The 22,946-nt window shown below is 37.3% G+C and overlaps 1 protein-coding gene across 1 annotated transcript in view; it reads right to left on the reverse strand.

The window, feature by feature from the left end:
• Nucleotides 1–1,490: 1,490 nt before the first annotated feature.
• The window catches only part of MMP20 (matrix metallopeptidase 20), a 41,505-nt gene continuing 20,049 nt past the window's right edge, over nt 1,491–22,946 (reverse strand). Inside the window, exons 7-10 of the mRNA XM_004689048.1 lie at nt 16,203–16,339; nt 14,971–15,127; nt 2,817–2,920; nt 1,491–1,791 (exon numbers count right to left, since the gene is read on the reverse strand). Of these exons, the coding sequence (XP_004689105.1) occupies nt 1,691–1,791; nt 2,817–2,920; nt 14,971–15,127; nt 16,203–16,339 (499 nt within the window). The 3' untranslated portion in view covers nt 1,491–1,690. The remainder of the gene's footprint in view (nt 1,792–2,816; nt 2,921–14,970; nt 15,128–16,202; nt 16,340–22,946) is intronic.

The following is a 22,946-nucleotide window of genomic DNA, read 5'->3' on the forward strand; positions in this document are numbered from 1 at the left end:
TCACCTTTAGTAATACAAATCAGATGGAAAGCTATACTAGTTACCTATACTAGTGGCCCCATCTCTTCTTAATATTAAGTCTCTAATTAGTCTCTAGTCAGTACAAGAAAAAAATTTAATAAAGGATAGTAATAGTACTAGCTAATATCTGCTAAACACTATGGGTGTTCTGGCCAGTCTATGACATATGTCCAGTGTATTTTATAATCTAATTTTATAGTCACTAACGTGTCTCAAAATCCCTATATTCTAGAGGGTAAGATTAAAAAACATAAGATCACTGGATTAAGACGATGTGGAACATTTATACAATGGAATACTAGTCGGCTGATAAAAAGACGAAATCATGCCATTAGTGACGACGTGATGGAACTGGAGAGAAATCAGGACAGATAAACACTGATGATGATTTTACTCTTTTGTGGATTATAAAGAAACAAAACAAGAAACCTAGACCACACTAAATCAGAACAACTCTGGAAATCTGACCATAGAACTGAGACTACCAGAGAAGGGGTAGGAATGGGAATCAAAGGAGAGAGGTGGCCAAATGGACAATCATGGAAGATTATTGGTGCTTTGGTAGTGGGTCTGGTGTGGAAATGTAAGTCTGAAGGGGTAATCATTTACCCCTAAATCACATACAGTGTAAACTACTGTTAGTTCAATAAATAATAAAATTTAAACATATCATAGGGATGATAGTTGTATTTTATCTACTCTGATGACTATGTTGGTATGGGGGAGAGGTTAGTTTGAAGTAAAAAATGCTAAAACAGAAGATGACTCCTCTGAATGGAACATTATTCAGAAGAGAGTCACCTAAATGAGTACAGGATGTTTTCACTGGGGGTATTTTATTTTCAAGAACCAGGATGTTGAGAGAATCATTGTCATCATTTCTCCTGGGGATACACACTCATGATACTATCTCCAGGTAATAGTTTTTTATAGGCATACAAAGTTTGTTGACAAAATGTGATAGAAGCTAGTAAATATTAACTGAAAGAGAAATAAGTAACTATATAAATACAACATTTTTATTGGCTTTTTTAGAAGTTTTCCTGTTGCAAAGTGCCCATATCTTTTCTAATATGTATGTTAATTTGAATAGGCTCATAACCGACATCAAGGACTAGGGAGTACACAGAGTTAAACAAAAAATGAGTAACAAACCTTATGTAATATCTTACTTATGATATGCTTAACCTAAAGATGGTATATTTATATTTATCATAGCAAATGTTAAGGACACTTTTCTTTATAAGCACTGGCTTGTAACAAATAATTATAATCTGTATCGCAATGACATTTCCTATGAAAAGAATTCTGTGTCATAGAATCCACAAGGAAGTTTCTTCCTGGAAAGAAAATTCATCCATTTGATTCAGGATAGTTAGAAAAAAAAAAAAAAAGTAGGTGTGTATCTAAAGAGTGTATTGTATTGACTCTGATTTTGTATGAACTTGACCAAACAGGAATTTCACATTTGGATTAAAATTCTGAATCCAAAACCATGATAAAAAATATAGAAACTTGATTACTTTCAAAGAATTCTAAGTTGCCCTTAGAAACCTTCCTGAAGGCCATGGGAAAGACCCCTGTCCTACATTCTGCTTTTGTCCTTAAGATCCAGTTATTGGCTGCTTGCAGTCATCTTCATTCCTCAGGTAAGACTAGACTTTTCTATTTAGCAACCAACCCAGGAACTAGATTTCACCACACTGACCACATCTTCCTTCTCCGTATCATATTTGTAGGCTTTGGGTCCTGAAAAGAAGTAAATGTAGCCTAAAAGAGACAAAGTTGAAACTGCGGTTATTGAAAATGACGTGCAAAATTATAAATAGTAGGATTTCATACCCTAACTTTCTGGAGGTTGTACCAAAAAACATTGGGGGTTTAATTAGGTGGCAATTAGTCCTCTGCACTGCTCCCCACCAGCACTCAACACCATTAACTCCTCAATTGGTGCTTATCTTTCTTTCTGTTCTAAATTGCTTCCTGGGGTCATTGATAGTCAATTATGTCCTGTGCTTCTGCTTAGTTATTTCTCTCCAGGAAATCCCCTGTCTTTTACTTTCTCAGTCAGGCCTCTAGCTGTTCTTTAACACCCAATTGAAGTCCCATCACGAAATCTCCAACTATACATGTTGGTTCTAATCTTTTATTTCTTTTTTTTTTCCTCAAAACACCATTTGGCAATGGTTGTGACCACCACCATACAATTCAATGTTAGTTACAGATTGTTGTATTTTCTAGTGATTTCCTCTGTGTTAGAAGGATGGTTATTTCCCCAAGATACTACCCATCCCAAAAGAGCAGAGCCTGTACCTGGAACTCTCTCAGCATTTCTTTGTACTGTCCAACTCTATGTTATAAGTTCAGGAAAACTGCTGATAGAGCCAAATGAGTCAGTGAAATGTATTCAACCCAGATCAATTCAGTTCAACTTTTCTAGCTATGTTTAATGTCAGGAGTTGGGTGATAGAGTGGGCAAAGTCATTGGCAAAGTGGAGAGAGTGTGCATTTTAAAGATGAAAAAGGCAATTGTGGCCCTCGTGAACTTTAATGGTGTAGAACAGACTAAAGTTATATGGAAAAAATTTCCTTTTGCAAGGGGAAACTACAATGGTAGACCATTCACAGCTGCTCCTTCTAGTGGTAAATTTGGTAACTTACAGTTATAAAGGATTCACAACCCAAAGTGAGAACCAAGAGCTCCCAGTGGGAAACCCCTTTTCTGTTATGTTAAAGCAGAGTCCAGCCTTCTTGTTACAATTACCACAAAAACCATTTTCTGTGGAACCACTCACCATTTAATTCTACAGCAGCATCTATTTGACCATTTACTCCCGAAAATTCCTCTTCAGTATATTTTGGATAGTCTTTTTCCATTTTCCTTTTTCGTTCATCATAGCTGGAAGAAGTATTATTTTATGAATAGTGTTAGTATGGGATTTTTTTTTCATTGTAGAGTATTTCATGCTGATCAGGCATATTTAGCTGTGGTCAACTCAAGATTTTAGAAATAACTCTCTCTCTCACACACAAACACACACACATTCAATCACTATTTTGCTACTTTCTTGGGTTTCTGAGATTCTAACACCTGGTTTGGGTGTAACTTGCTTTAAAAAAGCTCTTTAAAAAAACTGGCAGGTAGGGCCCTCCCTGGTGGCACAAGGGGTAAAGTGCAGCGCCATTAAAACTATTCACAATCACTACAGCATGAGTTTGATTCCCTAGCCAGGGAGATGACCCACATGGCACAGCAGACCTCTCCTGTCCCACCTGCTTATCCCCTCAGTAGTGTATTTCAGTAGACTCACCTGTTCTGCTCCCCACTCTGTCTTTGGTGAATCCTCTTGCCCCCCAACACCTCTTGGCTTGTACCCCAGTTCATGTATGCATAAAAAAATAAATCTTTAAAAAATAACTGCCAGATAGTTTAGAATTAGTCATTCTACATATTGTCTACATATCTACATATTCCTATAATATATATATGTAAAAAATAAATCTTTAAAAAATAACTGCCAGATAGTTTAGAATTAGTCATTCTACATATTGTCTACATATCTACATATTCCTATAATATATATACATATATTATGTACATATGTATATATATATATATATTATGTATATATGTATATACATATACACACACACACACTGGTAGGAACTCTACTAGTGCTTTATATACTTTTGTGTTTGGCAATCTCTATCTCTTTTTTTCTCTCTCACTTGACATATATGAATTTCCCAACTTGCCAAGTAGCTGAAAACCCTTCAAAAGGGCAGTTATTCATTGGCAATTTGCTGCATACTCATAAATGAAGGTGTCAAACAAATACAGTGAATGTGTAAACAAATGTATGAATGGCCAACAGATAAAGGTACAAGACTAACTAAAACTCTTATTTTTAAGTTGATTTAATTGAATTAAATTGTTTTTGTTTCCTGAAGAGATTATATGATCCAAATAGTAGATTAGGATCACTGTTCAATGATGCTTGTTCTGAATCAGCAAGCATCATTCAAAGATAATGCTGAAGATTAGTTAGTACATCTCTTTGACTGAAATTCTGTGGCTTGGATTAGTCACATGACTTGTATGAGTTCAGCATTTAGGCAGTGCAGACTCATCTCTTCCAGAAGATGTCATTTGAAGTGTGAGAAATTCCCTTTTGAGCAGCACAGAGCTCCCAGTGGGGATGTACCCAGGGTGGACATTTTTTTCCCACAAAAGGTCAGACAGCTTCTCTTTGTGCCTGGATCACCAGGTGGTTTCCTGTGGTAGCAGGTCACATGCAACTTCTGCTGAGATATGCCCTTCATGTGGCTCACTACAAAGGCCAGGGAACAGATTCACCGTATTGAGTAGGAGGTTGAAGACCAGGAGAAAAGCCAGGCTAAAACAGACTAACAGTTTGGGTCACTTTATGGAGAGTTGAACATAGGAGAGGGACTAACTGTCCCCAATACCCTTGCAGGAGAACCATTAGAATCTTTCAGAACAATCTGGAAAACCAAGCTTGGAAAGTTAAGCTATGGAGTGAATATAGCACAGTGAAAATGATACGTATCCGATATTTCCAGGTCATAAGAAGAACCAGTACCTGACTCTATTCCAGTGACTACAAAATATGAGGAGAGGAACTAGGAGAAAACTAGAGGAGGAGGTAAAGTCCAGTGCACTCACTAGTCTCTGGAGTCTCCATTTCCTTTGCCCACTTTGTTTCGGTGTCTGAAATCTAGAATCCTTTATTAAAGATAGAAATGCAGGTTGTTCACGTGTTAATCTTTGCCCACTGGGCTGCTTTTCTTCTCTCACTTCCCTAAGACTGTTGTAGAATTGAAGGAAATGGAAGCTTTGATTAGTGAAGGGGATGAAGATAAATAAAGCTTAAAATATTTGGGAAGTGAGATGCAAAGAAAAGTACAAAGAGGCTTTGGATGTAGCTGTAGAGACAGGGAAACACAGAGGAGGAGGCTACAGGGGGTGATCTACTGATCACTCTGCTGATCCCATGTTCAGGGAGCAGCGGACACGTCTTTCACATCTTCATCATCTTCCATTTGTTCTGAATAGAAGATTGAAGGTGAGCACTTATAACGAGCTATTCCTTCCCTCTGTCTATGTCAGACACATTTATGAATGTAGAACTTGATCAACATTTACACTTTTTTTCATGGCAAAAATGTGTTCTCAGTTTTTAACAAATGAATGACTTGTGAATATTTGTAGGCAGACCTATTACACATTGCAAGTGTTTGTTTAATGCTTAAATTGAATGGACAAATCTGGAAAGAACATGGCAAAGAACATTTTTCTTTAGAACACAGAAAAAGCTTAAGTAACAGAAGAGTAAGTTTTGAAGTAAAATTATAATTAACCCAGTGGTACAATCTGAAAAAAAATTCCTCTTTTTTGGCCTACAGCATTCACATTTCAAATCTAATGGAGTCATAATGTTATAGTAAATAAAATTTCACAAATTAGAGAGGCAACATCCCACTGAGAATTATAATTTTCAATTAGACTTGTAAAAACTAGGCAATCCAGGGATTTGTTGTATGGGAAAGAATGGAATTAGACTTTTAGTAGTGAACTTAATGTATTAGACACAGATGTAGCTCTTTCCGAAGGGTATTACTCTCAATAAACTATTTCATTTGGGGGCTAGCTGGTAACATATTAATGTTTAATTTAAGAGGACATTATGTAGCAAGGGCATTTATAATTAACATGTACTTTTCATCTTTCCAGTAATATTACTATTGAACCATCAAAAAAATTACCACCTATTTTCATTATCATTTTACAAAGAAGGGAAATTTAACACTGAAAAGCAGATAAAATCTCAGAATAACAGAAGGTTCTTGCCAAGAATGCGTTGCTGTACTGCCTCAGACCACAGCCCCTTGTGTTTATAATATTGTGCTGTTCTTATTTCACTGTGTTCTGGAGAAAGCCTTGTGATGACCTAGTGCTTAGTTTGTGGAAAGAGATTTGGGGATTTCTGTTGGAGAGCACAGAGCACAATGTGTACGGTCAGACGTGCTGACAGCTATCTACTGGTTCTGTGGCCAGGGGAATGAGTTCTGAGCCCAGTTTCCTCAACTGGAAAATAATAGTTGTTAGGATTAAGAGGCAGTTTACACACATACACAAGGTTACTCACACATGTAGATACCCAGGGCAAGTCCAAGACATTAAGACTTTGAGTTTATTTTGGATTCAAAAACCATTAACTCTGATGTACAGAGTTGCGTGAACTTTGTGACCTGATAGGTGATTTCAAGTCATCAAGAAGTCTTTTTTTTTTTATCTTTACCTAATCTTTCAACAGCATTTATCAGCATCACATTGTGTAGAGGAGGCAAAGTGGATAGGAAGTCTAGAGAATGTTGGAGGTACTAATCAAAAAGTACAGAGTGCAAGTCAAAAAGGGGACTTAGTGGTAGTTTAGGATTTTACTAAGGATGTAAGAAAATGAAATTACATGAAAAGGAAATTACATGATAGGATGAGATTTGTGGGCATGAGTATTTTGACTAGCAGGAGATATAAAGTTGGTCCAGAGAATGAGGTTGACTATATATCTGGTCAATGGGAAGGGCTTTTGGATTTAAATTCAGAGGGCATGAAATGCAGTTTCAGATGGGACCACTTTTCAGCTGCGTGTCACTGGTCTAATCATTTAATCTTTCTGAAACATGATTTTCAAACTGTTAAGTGAAAAACTGCAGTGCCTACCTCTCCAGAGGAGAAATATGAGAAATACCTGTCATGATTCCTGACACACAACAAGCCATCAATAAATATTAACAGAAATTGAATATCAAGGAAAGAAATTTTTATTGTGAATCTACTATATACTATGTACGTGCTAAAATCACTGCATTTATTTTCTCATCACCAAGGTCTTGTTTGTGAAACCTAAATACCCTATAAAAATGTTTGCCTTATAACTATGTTTATTTCCTGAGTTCCAACTGCTTCGTTACTAACATTGATTAATGTTTATAAATAGCAAATAGATTGATGCTGACAGTGAAATTTCACTTGTGGTATCACAGAAAACCCACAATGATACTTTGAGCTGGGTAAAATAATAATACATTATTTTATTTTTCACCTTTGTAATTTAAGGATTTGAACACTTCTTTAAATTTTATACTTAGAATTTAAATTTAGTAGTAATCTCTGATAATTTCTGGGTGATGACTTCTATCACATGTCAATGGCAAAACTGACTCCATTCCACACCATATGAAAAACTGAATCAGGTGCTGAGTGTGCTAATGGATGCTTAAACAGAATGTGAGGAAAGATGGCAAAAGGGAACCTTTTAATAAGGTATTTAAGATATAGAAGTATAATGAATCTAGGAATTTTCTTTAAGGAGTCCTACAAGTGAGATAGAAATCTGGAATCCTCTTTAAGCTAATTATCAACTTCTAGTGAGGAACCATGTGGATTTGATGGGGGAAATGGCCTTTTGTGAAGTATACTAGAGAAGAGCAAGGGAGAGAGTCAAAGGGAATTAAGAGAAGAGCGAAGAGCAAGAATCTTCCATGTACTAACTGAGACATGAGTCAGGAACTGGGTGGGGCTCTGGAGGTAGTGAGAAGATTCTGAAACAAAGAATTTGTAACATGGAAAAAAAAATCTATGCTATAATATTAAGTGGGAACATCTCACCATATAAAATTGCCTATTTAATTAAAAATGGAGAAAAGAACCTAGAGACAAACAGAAGGAAAAATTGGGTATCAAAAATTGTTGCCACCAGAAGAATTCATTCCCTTCATAATTTCCATGTCTTCTATAATGAGCATCATATGCTGTTCTTGGATCTCTTTTCCTGGGTAGCCTCATGCTCCCACAGCGCCTCAATCACCACTGGATTACATGATAAATTCCAAGTTTCTCTCTGCAGGTTGAGTTCTGTTAGTACAAGAGCTGTGTTTCCAAATCTCTTTTGGATATTTTTCTTGGGTCTCACCAACACTTCAACCTCCACTTGTACAAAATGGAATTCCTGTTTATTTCTTGATTTCTGTTTTACTTCTTAATTTTACCATTTAATGAAGTGGCAAGTCCAAAATCATTTCCTAGGTACCAAGGAAATGACCACTATACTCAGTCACCAAGAAATAGTTTTTTTTTTACAGCTTGAATGTTATCAAATCTACCTGATACCCATGAAACTTGTCATTTCTTGCAGGATCAGTATAATATTCACTTTTATTTAATAATTTGATAATTTTTACTAATTTTACAAAATCATACTACCATTAGCACAGTTGCTATCACTCCAAAACAGAAACAATATGCTTTTTAGTTATTATTTCCCAGTTTCACCTCTCCACAATTCAAAAGACCATAGATATATGGGCTTATTTCTGGACTGATAATTTTATTTCATCTAACTATATGTCTATCCTTGTATTAAAATTACATTGTCTTAATTATTGTTTTGCGATTAGTTTTGAAATCAGTAAATCTGAGTTCCTCAACTGCATTCTTCTTTTTTCAGATACTTTGACTATTGTGAGTCATATCAGTTTCCAGATGAATTTTAACAGCAGCTTATAAATTTTTACAAAGAATCCAGTGGTATTCTGGTAGGTATTGTGTTGAGTATGTAGATGAATTTGGTGGAAATTATTGGCATTTTAAAAATATTAAGGCTTCCAATTCATGAAAATGATGTACCTTTCCATTTAAATATTAAATTGCTTTCAACAATGTTTTATAGTGTTTAGGCTACAAGTTTTCCACTGCATTTCTAATTTTTTTCTTTTTGATGCTATTATAAGTGAAATTATTTTTTAATATCCTTTTTATATTGCTCAGTGATGTGTACGAAATGTAATTGATTTTTGTGTATCAAATTCATGCTCTGCAAACTTGCTGAATTCATGCATTAGTTCAAGTAGTCTTAGTAGAAATTTCCTTAGGCTTTTTTTAATATAAAAACTATTTGACATGCAAATAAAGATAGTTTTACTTCCTTTCCAATTGGGATGCCTTTTATTTAATTCATTCTTGCTTCCTTGTCCTTACTAAAACCTTCAGAATAATTTTAAATAGAAGTGATGAAAGTTGGAAACTTTTATATTGTTCCTGATTTTAGGGGGAAACCAACCATTTCATCATTGAGTACAATATTAGCTATGGATTTTTCATAGGTGTCTTCAAACAGGTGGAGGAAGATTCCTTCTATTCTTACTTTTCTGAGTGTTTTTATAATGTAACAGAGTTGGATTTTGTTAAATGTTTTTTTCTGTAACTACTGAGATGATCACATGGTTTTTGCTTCTTTATTCCATTGATATGATATATTACACTTGGTCATGATATATAATAATATATTTAAGTTAGTCTTTTTGGAGGGTTTTTGCAGTCATAATAATATATATTGGGCTGAAGTTTTATTTTCTTGTGGTCTTTTTGTCTAGTTTTTAGATCATGGTAATGCTGGCCTCACATAAAGAGCTGGAAAGTGTCCCTTCCTTTTCTATTTTTTTTGAGTTTTAAAAAATTGATACTAATTTTCCTTTCAATGTTTTGGTAGAATTCACTGGCCATCTCCACCTGAACTTTTCTTTGTGGAGTGTTTTGATTATGAATTCAACCTCCTCCATTTCTTTTTTACTCAGTTTTAGCAGTTTGTATTTTTCTTTGAATTTGTCAGTTTTCATCTATGTTATTTTATTGATATCCAGTTGTTCCTTTCTTATGCATTTTCTTTCTGTTAGATTGGTTGTAATGCCCTCTCTTTCATTTCTGAATTTCGTAATTTGATTATTTTCTTTTTCCATATGGTTTGGTCCAATTACTTTGTCAACTTTTTTGTTTTGTTGATTTTCTCAAATTGCTTATTCATTATTTCATTTCATTCTTCATTTATTTTCATTGTAATCTTTATTATTAGTTTCTTCTGCTTGCTTTATATTAATTTGTGTCTGGCAAACATGTTACTTATTTGCGATCTTTCTTTTTAAAAAATAGAGGTGTTTTTACATCTGTAAATTTCCCTTTGAGCACAGTCTTCATGGGATTGGTGAGTATTATAAATTTGCTTTCATTTTCATTCATCTCTAAGTACTCTCCAATTTTCTTTGTGATTGCCTCTTGACTTATTAGCTAAGAATGTATTGCTTAATTTCCACTTATTTGTAAACTCTGCAGTTTTCCTTTGATATTGATTTCTAGCTTTATGCCACTGTGTTCAGAAATGTTACTTCCTGTAATTTCCATTGTTTTACACTTATTGAGACTTGTGTTATGACCTAAGATACCTATTCTGGAGAGAATCCCAGGTGAATTGCTTTAAACCAAAGAACTTCCTTCAGTATATCTGGTAAGAGGGGTATGTTAACAATGAATACTCTGTTTTTGTTTACCTTGGCATACATTTTTTGGCCTTCATTTTTGAAAAACATTCTCCTTCCCCCGCTTTGGCAGTCTGATAGTTTCCCAAAACCTTCAGGCCTAACTGGTTCAGCTGACTTCCCTGTCTGTCCCCTTGGAGTTCAGTCATACTGTTGCCAGAATGATAGTTTTATAATGCAAATCTTTGGGCTTATTTCTTTACTTAAGACTTTTCAAGTTACCCATCTTTTTAATAATACTCCTCTCCCCAGAAAGGCTTAGGCTGTCCACCATCTATACTCAGTTTATCCTTGGGCTGCCATTCTAACCCCTTTTCTAGTCACACTGTACTGCTGGAGGCTTTTCCCATACATCTACTTCACACATCAGTGCCTTTTCTTTAAGTGCTCTCTGCCTGGAAGTCCCCCCTGTTCTCCCACCTCCTGACTGGGAAACTCCTACTCAATTCTCATGATGAAATTCAGTCATTGCTTCCTCTAGAATTCTTTCCTGATAACCTTGTTAGAGTTGGCCACTTCCTCTTTGTTTTGCCCCCAAATCTTCTAGTAGGGCACTTGTGGCACAGTTAGATTGCTCTTAATTATTTATCTGTGCATTTGCTTTCAACGGTTAGATTTGTAAAGGACATTAATATCACACAACATACCCTGAATACTTAGTATTACAGGCACATCACATTTTTCTACTTCCTTCCCACAACTCGATGGTGTAGATACCATTTCTGCCTCCATTTTGAAGATAAGGAAACTAAACCAGATGATTCAGGTTGTCAGATGATTTCTGCTAGAGGTGAGACTAACACTCTTGCTTCTTCCCATACTCCTAAACAGCAAGTGCTATGTCTTTAGTGTCAAGGTCCTACAAGATCCTAACTGTCTAATTATGTGCAACATATATATATATATATATATATATATTATATATATATGTATATGTATCACTGATAGTTCAGTGATTTTTTTTAATTTAAAATTAAAAAACAAGATTTTAAGCTCTACCATCTTTCTTATTTTTATCATTTATTTTTCTGTGGTGACTTACTATAAATCATAAATTTAAACAGATCCACTTCCAGCATTTCAGGGGCATTTAGGAAGGAAGATTGTGTCCTACTTTGCATCAAGTCTTTTATCTGCCTAGAGAGAACTGGAACTGTAAATTCAAGTCACTTTATATAAAATTCTGAAAACCTCAACTATCTCAAAGAATGTTAGCTAATGGCACTCCTCTAATCCTCAGAAACTCCTTGGTGTGGCCTTTGCTCTGCTACTGGTAGGTGAAAAAGCACCTATAAGGGACAAGATGGTTACAGGTAGTGAAAGTAATACAATGAAAGAAAACTGACTGGCTCACTAGGTTTTCTAAAAAGAAGGGAATGCATAATGTAAGTGCTTATGTGGGGAATGGCCCTATGGAATATGTCACCAGTATGCTATTTGGTGTTGTAGCATGCAATGGTAGCATCATGATTCAGCCCCTCTGTTGACACTTTGTGGTTCTGTAGTCTGCTCCCCTCTATGCTACTACTACACTGACATGTGGGTTCTAAACCACCCTCAGTCCTCAGTGAAAGAAATTCAGTAGCCTTGTATGGTACTCTACTCACTAAAACTGGTCCCAAGAGTTCAAGGATAACTCAAGCAATGACTAAAGATGTAAGTGCTAACAAGTGGCAATGGTTGGCAATGGAGTATACTTTTAGGGCCATAGCCTCTGGCTGTGGCCTCCAGTATATCTGAGTCTGGTCATGTGCTTTACCTATGGAACATCAACAGTCGATTTTGCCCTTTCCTCCCAGCTTCCTCCTTCTTCCTGTTTAGAATATGGATGTAATTACTAAAGCCCCATTGCCCACCTTGACTCTAGTGGCAACCACAAAAGTGAAAGCCACAAAAGCGAAAGCCACAAAAGCGAACAGTTAAGTTAAATATTAGAAGGAACTTGGATATTAGAAAGCCAAATATTAGAAAGAGCACAGACCACTATACCAGCCCTAAATCTGTTAAACTTCAGACATTTCACATATATGAGAAAAACTAACCTTATGTGTTTAAGTCAGAATTATTGTTGGGTCTCTATTACTAGCAGATGGGTACAATTTCTAACTGATAGGGGTCTTCATCTGACCATAAGATGTCATAGAGGTTCTGCTGAATATAGTGTGTGGAATTGGGGAAAGTTCTTAGAGGAGTTGATACAGCAGCTTTTTCTGAACTTTTGAGGTCAGTGTAGTTTGTCTGATTCCTTAATGCACAAACCTCTGGTTTTGTTGGAGTGCGCAAAGTGAAAAATTCCCCTTGCTGAAAGGATTGTCTCTTCTTTGCTAATGACAATAATTTCAGTTTAACAGGAAAAAAAAAAAAGACAAAATTGTAGTCAACTACAAATGTAAGACTTAAAGCAGGGGAGGGGGAGGAAAAGCCATCAAAACAGGGGTGGGCTGAACACAAAGGACCATGATGATGGTTTATAGGTCATGTAGTGGTGGGATATTTATGGGTCTACACCTGAGGGGAGAATCAAATACTGTAAAGATATGAACAACAAGGTAAAAAAAAATTTTTAATAATAAAGTAGAAAAAAAAATTCAGTTCAATGTTAGAATTCTTAAGTACTTAGAATGAAATCCCCTTTGATCAGCTTTTTGGCTTGAGCTCAGAGAGATTTTGAGTTCCAGGCAATCAATGTGTCAATTATTACCACTTTTAAATAAAACTGCTTTCCCATTACTAGGTAGTCCCTGCTATTATAAAACAGTTACCCTTTTAGAACACATACTCTGTGTCACTGTGCTAAGGGTGGATATGCATTATACCACTTAATACTGTCAGTTATCTGGAAGGTTCATGTTAAAATGCCTACCTACCATGGTTTTCCACCTACACCAGCAAAATAAACTTTTTAATATTTGAGATAATGCCCTAGACCAACTTTTTAAGGAATCTGCTTTATATAGATTACTTTTTTTTTTTTTGTAATAGACAAAATTAGAAAGCTTATTTTCTTAGGGGGCAACAGGTATCATTAAAATCAGAGGCCCTCTTTCTCCAACCTTACATTTACAGAGAATTTTAAACCTTCATTGACATTCCTGTGTTAGCTGTTAAGTCTCAGTCCTACCTGAATGGAGGTGTATGTTTTACCGTGGGTGTAGGTGAGTGATAGATTAACTTAAATACTAGAGAAATGGAGAAGAGACATAATTGGAAGGTGTATAGTCTCCCAATGAAGATGAGACTTTAAACACCCTTTGACAATTAACTGGATAATCATGACACAAATGTAGCCTATGTTACCACACCATACATGCATCTCTCTATCTCACTCTTTGAAAGTGCACAATGGGAAAGAGAAATGATTTCTCAAGGTCTATCTTCCAGAAGTCAGACATTGATTACTGCTACCTTATCTTAAAGATAGACTTTGGAGAATCTGCCCAGGAAATATCAAGGGTTTAAAAAATGAATTGCAAAAATTACTAGTTGAGAAAGCATTTAAAAGAAAAATGACCAACTTCATGGTTTAAATGGTACACTGGACATGTAACGCCTGAAAGTGACACTAAATAATGCTCTTTATGGCAGCCCAGAAGAGAGAGTGCAGCTACATTTGTTTGCATTCCTTTTTATAGCACACATTTTCCTTTTCATGCAATATATCTATGCTCCAATTGTATTATTTTGTTAGCATCAAACTGGGGAAGCTGTTATCAGTCAGGTGGAAGAAGATGACAAATATTTATTTATAGTTTTCTTTTATGCCACAGAGTTGGCTATAAAATAAGTTAAAATAAGTTAAAATAAGTTAAAATGAAAACCTTTGGACACCAAAGTTGTGTGCTCTACTGCTTCTACCATCACTAGCTTAGAATTTGCTTTTGCTTCTCTTTGGAAGGCCATGGTGCTAGGGACTAAGTTCAGAGGCAGAACTTGGGAAAGAGCTGCACCTACTTTCAACAAGAATCATTTAAAGATAGAAACCCAGTAGGTGGGATGAGATATGACCCTTTATTCAGATATACTTATGATAATAATAAACAAGAGATGCATGAAATTCTGTAATGAACTTACTAGGTAGGAAGAATCTTTAGATTCTAGGCTGGATAAACGGGCTTAGCTATAAGGACTTTATCTTTCAGCAGCACTGCCCTTCAAAGAACCTTGCACTTATTTTGCACAAAAAACATGGAGTATTCTGGAACACTTTTACTCACAGAACACAAGGTCAGACTTCCCTTAGACATTCCCAGTGGGTCGCTCTGCACTCGGTGAGGCTCCATCTGCTCTTTTAGGCCACTTGGGGTCTGTGCATGAATGCACTAAAAGATGGGGGTGGTCAGTGTCCTAGAGACTAAACAATGGATTTCTTGTACTGATGTGCTGCTTTTCTTTTGCAAGGTTCTGTATCTTGAAGACAGAATTAGCCATCAGTGACTGACACTCTAGGGGCCAAGAATGCCCAAGTCTACCTACTGTAAACTTTTATGTTCTTTCCTGTCAGAAGTTTTTTCCTTCCCACTGAATGTATCTGGACAATCAAAAGGAGAAAAGCCTTACCTGTAGTATTCATCTCCCACAAAGAAAAGAGTCTTCTCTGCATCCTTGAGATAAACGGCAGCATCTATTCGCTGCACATATCTGGGGAAACCGAAGTCATAAATAGTCCGGGGAGGGCCTTGCATTTGGAATCCTCTTGTTGTCCAGTAGTGGGGGCCTGAAAACAGAAATCAAAGTTCACAAAAACTTGTAGGTATGCATGTTACTCATGAGGATCACAAATGGGCCTAGTTTATGAGATGTTTGTCATGGTGATAAGCCAACAGGAGATATTCAAATCAGTAGAAGACTTAAAACTTGCCCTAGGGGGCCCTCCCTGGTGGCGCAGAGGGTTAAAGCACAGCACTGAGAAGCTAAAGCCACTTCCGCATGAGTTCAATTCCCGCCTGCCCCGGAGGTGACCACATGGTGTGGCAGACCTCTCCTGACCCACCCGCTGCTCCCCTCAGCAGTGTACTTCGTAGATCTGCCTGTTCTGCTCCCCACTCTGTCTCTGGTGAAGCTTCTCACCGCCCCTGAGCCTCTGGCCTGTACCCCAGTTCTGTATGTACAAATAACTAAATCTTAAAAAAAAAGTTTAAAAAAAAAAAAAAAAACTTGCCCTAGGGCCAAATGTATGTAACGAAGTATTAAAAAAGAAATAATATTGATACAAATGTGTTTTAAATTTAACATACTTTTTATTTTTTTTTCAAGATACCTCTCATTTACAATCTCATTTAAGTTTCATATCTATATGGGAGAAGAACAAATGACATGAAAACACTGTGATGCTTATTTGGCTCACCACTGTCACATTTTCAAGGATGATAGTACTATGATTATTTTGCAAATATACTGAGCAATGATACTGCTCTCACACACTGGGTTTAACATTGGCTTTGTGTATTAGAAATTGACAGTAGATTTCTATATCAGTAGAAATGCCATAGGGCCTTGAGTCCTAGAGTAGGGGCCAACACTTCCTATTCCTGTTTCTGTCACATAGCATGGTGACTCATTATGCTAAATAAAGACTTGCTCAGAGTATAGAATAAAAGTCATTGTCATTCCTGCTTCTCACAGGAATAACATTTCCTATCCAACCTGAGGATGGTGAATAACATTTCCTACCCAATCTGAGTAGTGACAGAAACACACTCCCTGATCACAAAAGAAATGCTGATGAGCTGGATGTTCCTATTATTTGGGTACTGAACCTGCTGTTTTGCCTTTGAAGGATCTTAGGGTACCTTTGAAGAAGTAAGCAGTGCCCCGCTCAGCCACTTCATAAGCTGCATCCACGTTGGACATAAGCTGGGGGAAGGAGCTGGTGATGGTGCTGGGCCGGATACCTGCTGGTACATGAACCTGCCGACGCCAGAAAATCCTATTGGGCATTCCAAGAGAAATCAAATTCAACAGCTGATCTGATCTTAAACCGATTATGGATTGAAAGGTACCACAAACAGCTCTTCAGAGACCACTCCTAAATGCCTCTTGCTTGCTCTTGACTTTTTTTAAGAACACATTTTTTTTTTAAATTTTTGTAAAAGATTTCTTTTCCTGTTTGTTCTCCGAGTATTTCTGCAATCCTGCTTCCTAAAGTTATTTATGGATGCTCAAAACATGGAAAGACATAGCAAGGAAGCAGCAAGACCTGACACATTTAAGCTGTGTGTCTCCTATTCCAAAATCATTTTATACAAATTTTCCTTTCCTCTTCCAATCTTTAAAAAATTAAAGTTTCAGGCCCTCTCTGGTGGCACAGTGAGTTAAAGCACAGCACCAAGAAGCTAAAGCCACTTTAGCATGAGTTTGATCCTCATCCCAGAGGTGATCCACATGGCACGGCAGACTTCTGACCTGCCCACTGCTCCCCTCAACAATGAACTTTGTCAGTCAGCCTGCTCTGCTCCCCACTCTGTCTCTGGTGAATCCTCTCACCACCCCTGCACCTCTGGCCTGTACCCTGGTTCCGCATTCATAAATAAATCAATCTTTTTTAAAAAAATTAAAGTTTCAGGGGCCTCTCCGGTGCTGTAGGAGCTAAGTCTCAGCACTATCACTATGAGGGCCTGAGTTTGATTCCCCACCAGACAGCATAACTACATACGGCACAGCAGACCTCTCCTGTCTCACCTGCTGCCCACCTCAGCAAAATATTTCAGTAGATCTTTCTGTGTTGTTCTCCATTCTGTCTCCGGCGAATCCTCTCACCCTCCCTGCACCTCTGGCCTACACCCCAGTTCTTCAATGCATAAACAAACAAATCCTTAAAAATTAAAATTTCAGAAAGATAAATATTATCCAGATGAACATTATGATATTACATAAACACACCAAAATATTTTGGTTGGGAGATGAACATTATGAATATTACATAAACACACCAAAATTTTTTGGTTGGGAGATGCTAATTGCTTTCAGTAAAAATAATAGAAATATTAACAATGACTAGTTATCATGTTACCTATGTTTCTTTCTTGAAAGTGTCTGTATCCTCCCAGGCACAAGGAAAGCTGGGATTTATTTTCTTTCATTTCTTATTCAACAATAAACAAGTTAAGTCTAGGTAAAATTAAATCCTTGCTTTTATTTCAAGTGACAGTATACTGATGTCCTGAATGACTCAATGCAAGGGGTCATAAAGTGATTAAGAGTGCAGAAAAATAAAAAATATATACTTTTGGAGCATTTTTTGGATATAGAATCTTAAATTCCTCATGAAATGTATTCATGAAACAAATCTCCATTTAGGACTTTGTGGGGACTGTGAGGTGTAACTTGAGGTAGTCATTCTGAACCAAGAGTGACTCTCTGTCTGGGGGCAGGTGACAGTGTCTAGTGGTCAGAACTTGGACTTCAATAGGTAGAAGCCAGAGACACTGCAAAGTAGTGAACAGCCCCTTCATCTGCTCAAAATATCAGCAGTGAAAAACATTAGAAACCATGTTTTAGACACTATGGTGACATAATGTATATGGTGACTATATGAGTAAAATAGGAATCAACACTACCCATCACTTGTGTAAAGAGTCCATATTCATGAAAATTACTAGTACACTAGTGAAGAAAAATTAGGTCTGGCAGGTAATAAAGCATGCTCAGAGAATTTATAGCTTAAATTAGACATTATAGTAATACGTTAAAGTTAATAAAATATAGTGAGTAACCTCCTAATACATGCATACATAGATTTAAAATGTATGCCAAAGCAAACACACAAAAATACAGTATGAATCTGCTGGGAAAGAGCAGCTGCAGGATGTACCAGAACTAGTAATAAAAAGAGTTTACCAATTGCCCATAAGCTGATCTTTGATAAGAAGAGCAAACAATGGAGTTTATTGATATTACCAATCTGCTGATAAGATATTTAGCTTGTGTACCCAAGTCTGCCACAGAATCAGTGCTCAATAAATATTTGTTGGCTGAAGGAATGGGTACTAGAGGGTTGAGTGGAACTTATCTGATCATTGATTTTTCATAATCTCTGAAATCTTAATTCTCGTTTACTAAAGAATAACAACTAAGTCATCAAGTTTAGAGAGTGAATGTAACCTTCACCTGATCTCTCTGCCACCTCTATAAACTCCTTGGGATGAATCATATATTGGTCATCTTTGAATCCATTGGTATAGTCTAAGGCCTGGCACATCTCAGAGCCAAGATGTGGAACCAAGTTGTGTAAACTTGTTTTGTTGTTGTTATATCCATAAATTTTTACCTCCTACCTAAGCTGAGCTCAAAGCCTTTCATTTTCAAGAGATGCCTTTATCTCCAGTTGCTAGGTTATCAAAACTCCTGTCCAATGGAAGTCCTCATTTCCTATCAACTTCAACCCTTTTCCCTCCCTGACTCTTGTCACTGCCCTGTTTCTACTTTTAGGACGAAAAGGTGTCTTTCTAGTTTTTTGAAGCTCTCAATTAAACTGCTACTCCTCCTTGAAGCCTTATTTTATCACTGGATGTGTGACCTGCATGTGTGTCACTCATTTCTCTGTCACTTAATTTCCTTCTTCCAAATAAGAACAAGGAGAATACCTGTGTCAGTACTTCAAAGGATTAATTGAGATGAAGTACATGAAAGCATTTTATAAACTCTAGAAAGTTCTAATAGTTATCTATAGAAACTAAAAAATGAGTAGTTTTTACTCTATACTTTTAAAAATATAAACTTAAACTTGGAATAAATAACTCAAGCTAAGTTTCTTTCTAAATTTATATCACTGATATACAATTTTTCTGTCACTGTGAACTTCGAATTACAAATGATCACATCAGTGACTGATATGACCATTCATTTGGAGGTTGCGGAGGGGGGGGCGCGGTGTTCAGTTACCACAGCTGCTTATATCCAAATATTTTAAAGGCTAAGAATTCCAACATTCATCATCCATTTCACTGATCACAAGTGAAATACAGTCTATACAATTAAAAATTCACCTGTGGATAGTGGTGTGAATTAAACACAATTAAAGCCATTTCCAGGTTCCCTAGATCAAGTGTTATATCCATCTGAAAAGCCTCTGAAGATCCACACTGGTAAACCAGAACCTGTGAGGACATAAAGGGTTCATCTATAGCCAGGAGGAGGGGCCTTGGAGAAATGAAAATGAATCCAGGTTCTTAGGACCCCTTCTGCCTCTTTGTTTGGATTCTTAACACATAACAGTGAACCAATCTAAATACAAGGACATTTGTTGCCTATCAATGGGACAAACTGATAGCTACAAAAGACACCTCCATGGAGAAGCACACAACAGTCCATGTGAGGGAGCAACACTGTCAGATGCTATGTTGCCTCAAAAGTGCTGGAGGCATGTGTTCAGGGGTATAGAAGAAGATGTCCACCATGGTGCCTCATGTGGTTGATTCTTGGTCAGTATCAATGCTTCTGACAGAGACAAGCACATGGTGAGGTCAAAGACATGATGCCTTTTCATTCAACTATACCTCTTTTCTAAATAAAGCATATACCTCCTTTTCCCCCAAGCCCTGAGCAACTGTCAATGACTATTTTTTGATACACCTTTTGTGAAAGTTTTGGCTGTAAATACTGTGAGTGGTAACAGACTATAAAGGTAGGCATATGTGAGACAGACATTTAGAAATGAGTCGTGGCAGGGCTAGACAAGGAGTCTGGTGACTACCCTGTATCTGCTGAGTCATCCCCTTCTCATTTAGTTCAAATTTCAGCCTGATGAGCAGTGGTGATAAGCAGATCATTTCAAAGACTGAGAAGAGCTAGGAGGACTGGACTGGGAGTCAGAATTGATTGCCTTGTATGCCACGGTATGTGGGACCTTGAATCTCTTTTCCTCTTTAAAAAGAGGTATTTGTGTGTTATGATAACTATGGTATATTCAGTGTGTGCAGTAATTCTATGTAAGTGCTTTGCTGTTAAATCCTTTCAGCCACCCAGTGAGGTATGAATCATTAGTCTCTTTTATGTAGACATAGAACAGATAAACAGACTGTTCAGGAACAGCAAGTGAGTGAGCTGGGATCCAATCTCACACTGGTGCATGACAGAGGCCACCTCTTAGCTGCCTGCTCCTGCCTGGTGCCAGCCAGAGCTAGAATCCCACGACTGCGGCTTCTCCTCCCCCGCCGGCTGTCACCATAAGTCCCAGAGTGTTTGCTAAACCTGGACAAAAACCAAAGAATTTTTTCAAGTCACAACATACTGGCAATTTGAGGGTCATTATGAAAGAGTTCTTTGTTCTCTACTACCCTCCAGGCTGGAATTCCCATCAACAACAATAATCTGTTGATGAGATATTTTCAAGATGTGGATGTAATAACCGCATGGTTTGTTCCCAAGCAAAATGGAATGCAGTACCTTTTAAAGTCACCGTGAAATTGCTGAATATGTTTGTAGAATGCAAAGTAAAGACATGTTCATATGTTCTGTCTGAAGATAAGGAAACTCTAAGTAGAAAGATAACAAAATATCAGTGATCCCAGGTTTCCACAGGTACTTAGGGAAGAGAAGAGAGAAATGACAAGAATTGCATTTAGGCCAAAATTAACTTTGTAACTCTCAGATCATTCTAGACTTTATATAATATAATCTTAAGGTTACAATCAAGAATGTCACAATCGGCTACAGACCTTACAATAAGAGCTTTTACTAAATAGGATAAGCATAGGTTTATCATATCCAAATCTCTCATTTTAGAGCTAAGGTCTTCCAGCCACAGGCCGTCCACTGAAATGTGATTTTCTGTCTCTGAGTTTAGGGTCTGTATTATCAGTCATGTAGAAAACCTCTGGTTACACAGTGAAACTGTGCGAGAAGTGCAGCATTCTGACTGGAGTGATCTCTGCCCTTGGTGTGCCTCTTGGTTACTAGGAAAGGTACTTGGGGAAGTGCGTGTACCCCAGGCACTTGGCCTGCAGGATGGGTAGCCACCACAAGGAGGGGGGTGTACTTTGCCTGTCGAGGTTTCACAGACATTTGATAGGCTTGTCCACCCTTGAGAGTAGAACAGTCAGTTCTATTTTAATAGTCAGTTATTTTAAAATAACTGATATCACTGTTAATTTTGAAAGATGCTATATATCTTCGATTGGAATGTAAAAGAAAACATTTGTCAAAGTTTCTATGCAAGTAGGGATTGAAGAGAAGGTGCCTGCCAGAGGCACTGGAAGGATTCACATCAGAAATTGGACACCAACTGGGTGAACAGTGACAAGAAAGAGTCAAAGGTAGCAGCTTCATTCACAAAGATACAGAAGTAAGATTTGTTGAACACATAAAGAAAAACTCAGTGTTAGGTGTGTCAAATAGAAGGTAATGAACTGACAAGGCGTGGGGGGAATTCATCAAAAGTGTCTAATGCTGGCAGTAGCTCTCCTGCCCACGTGTGCCTGTGCTGGGGTTTCCCTTCACCACCCTTCTCCCTGTGCAAAGCAGCAGATGCAGCTCCTCCCAACTACCAATCTGTGCCTGTGCGGGCCTCTCTTTTAACAAACCTATCCCTTTCAGGGGCAGCTCTTTCTGCCCATTGTGTCTGTGCAAGTATTCTTTATTTCCCTTCTCTTTTTATAATAAACCTGCCCTTTTGAATATAAAAAAATGGCTAATGCTCAATGGGGAGGTCTCAGTTATACAATAATGTTAACAATTATGGTAGCTGATAATCCATGATCATTTACAGTGTTTACAGACTTTTCTCATTTAGTCCACACTGTTAATTCCCCAGCTGCTATGTTAGTCTAGTCTACTTGATATCAGAGACAGAACCCCTTTAGTGGAGGCTCCAATTAAATCAAGGAGAAGAAGCTTTTTAGAAAAGTGAACAGCAATGGAAAATACTGCTGAGGTCATCAGACTGAAGATTGAAGAAAAGGAACTGACTGGATAGGATTTATTAAAGAAGGTGAGTTCAGGCAAGTTGTAAGGGAGATGGCAGATCATTACATGACAAAGCAAGTGATGGGGAGGAGGTGGAGGCAAGTGATCTAGATCTTTCAGTAGAGAATCTTCATGACAAAGGAAGAAGAGTTAAGTGGATATCTAGAAGAGGGAGCAGAGACAAATACCTGGGCATGCTGAAGACATGAAAGGAGCCATTGGAATAAAAGAAATACAATGTGCTGAGTGAGGGAGGGACAAAATCAGTAATGAGATAATATGTTTGGAATTTAGCACATCCCAGGGTTTCTTTCACAGGTTTGAGGAAATCATTGAATGAGACAAAGTCATAGCTTTGAATCCACTCTCTTTTGCTACTATCAGAACCACTAGTATTTATCAAAATAATAAACAACATGGGCCCTCACTGGTGGTGCAGGCACAGCACTGTGAAGCTATCTGCAGCCAAGGTAGCACAAGTTTGATTCCCCACCAGGAAGGTGACCCACATAGTGTGTCAAACCTCTCCAAACTTCCTGCTTTCCCCCTCAACAGTGTATTTCAGTAGGTCTGTTTGTTCTGCACCCAGCTCTGTCTCTGGTGAATCATCTCACCCCTCTTACCTCTGGTCT

Source organism: Condylura cristata, unplaced genomic scaffold (genome assembly GCF_000260355.1).
Source record: "Condylura cristata isolate star-nosed mole 26May11 unplaced genomic scaffold, ConCri1.0 scaffold00025, whole genome shotgun sequence".
NCBI classification, from domain to species: Eukaryota; Metazoa; Chordata; class Mammalia; order Eulipotyphla; family Talpidae; genus Condylura; species Condylura cristata.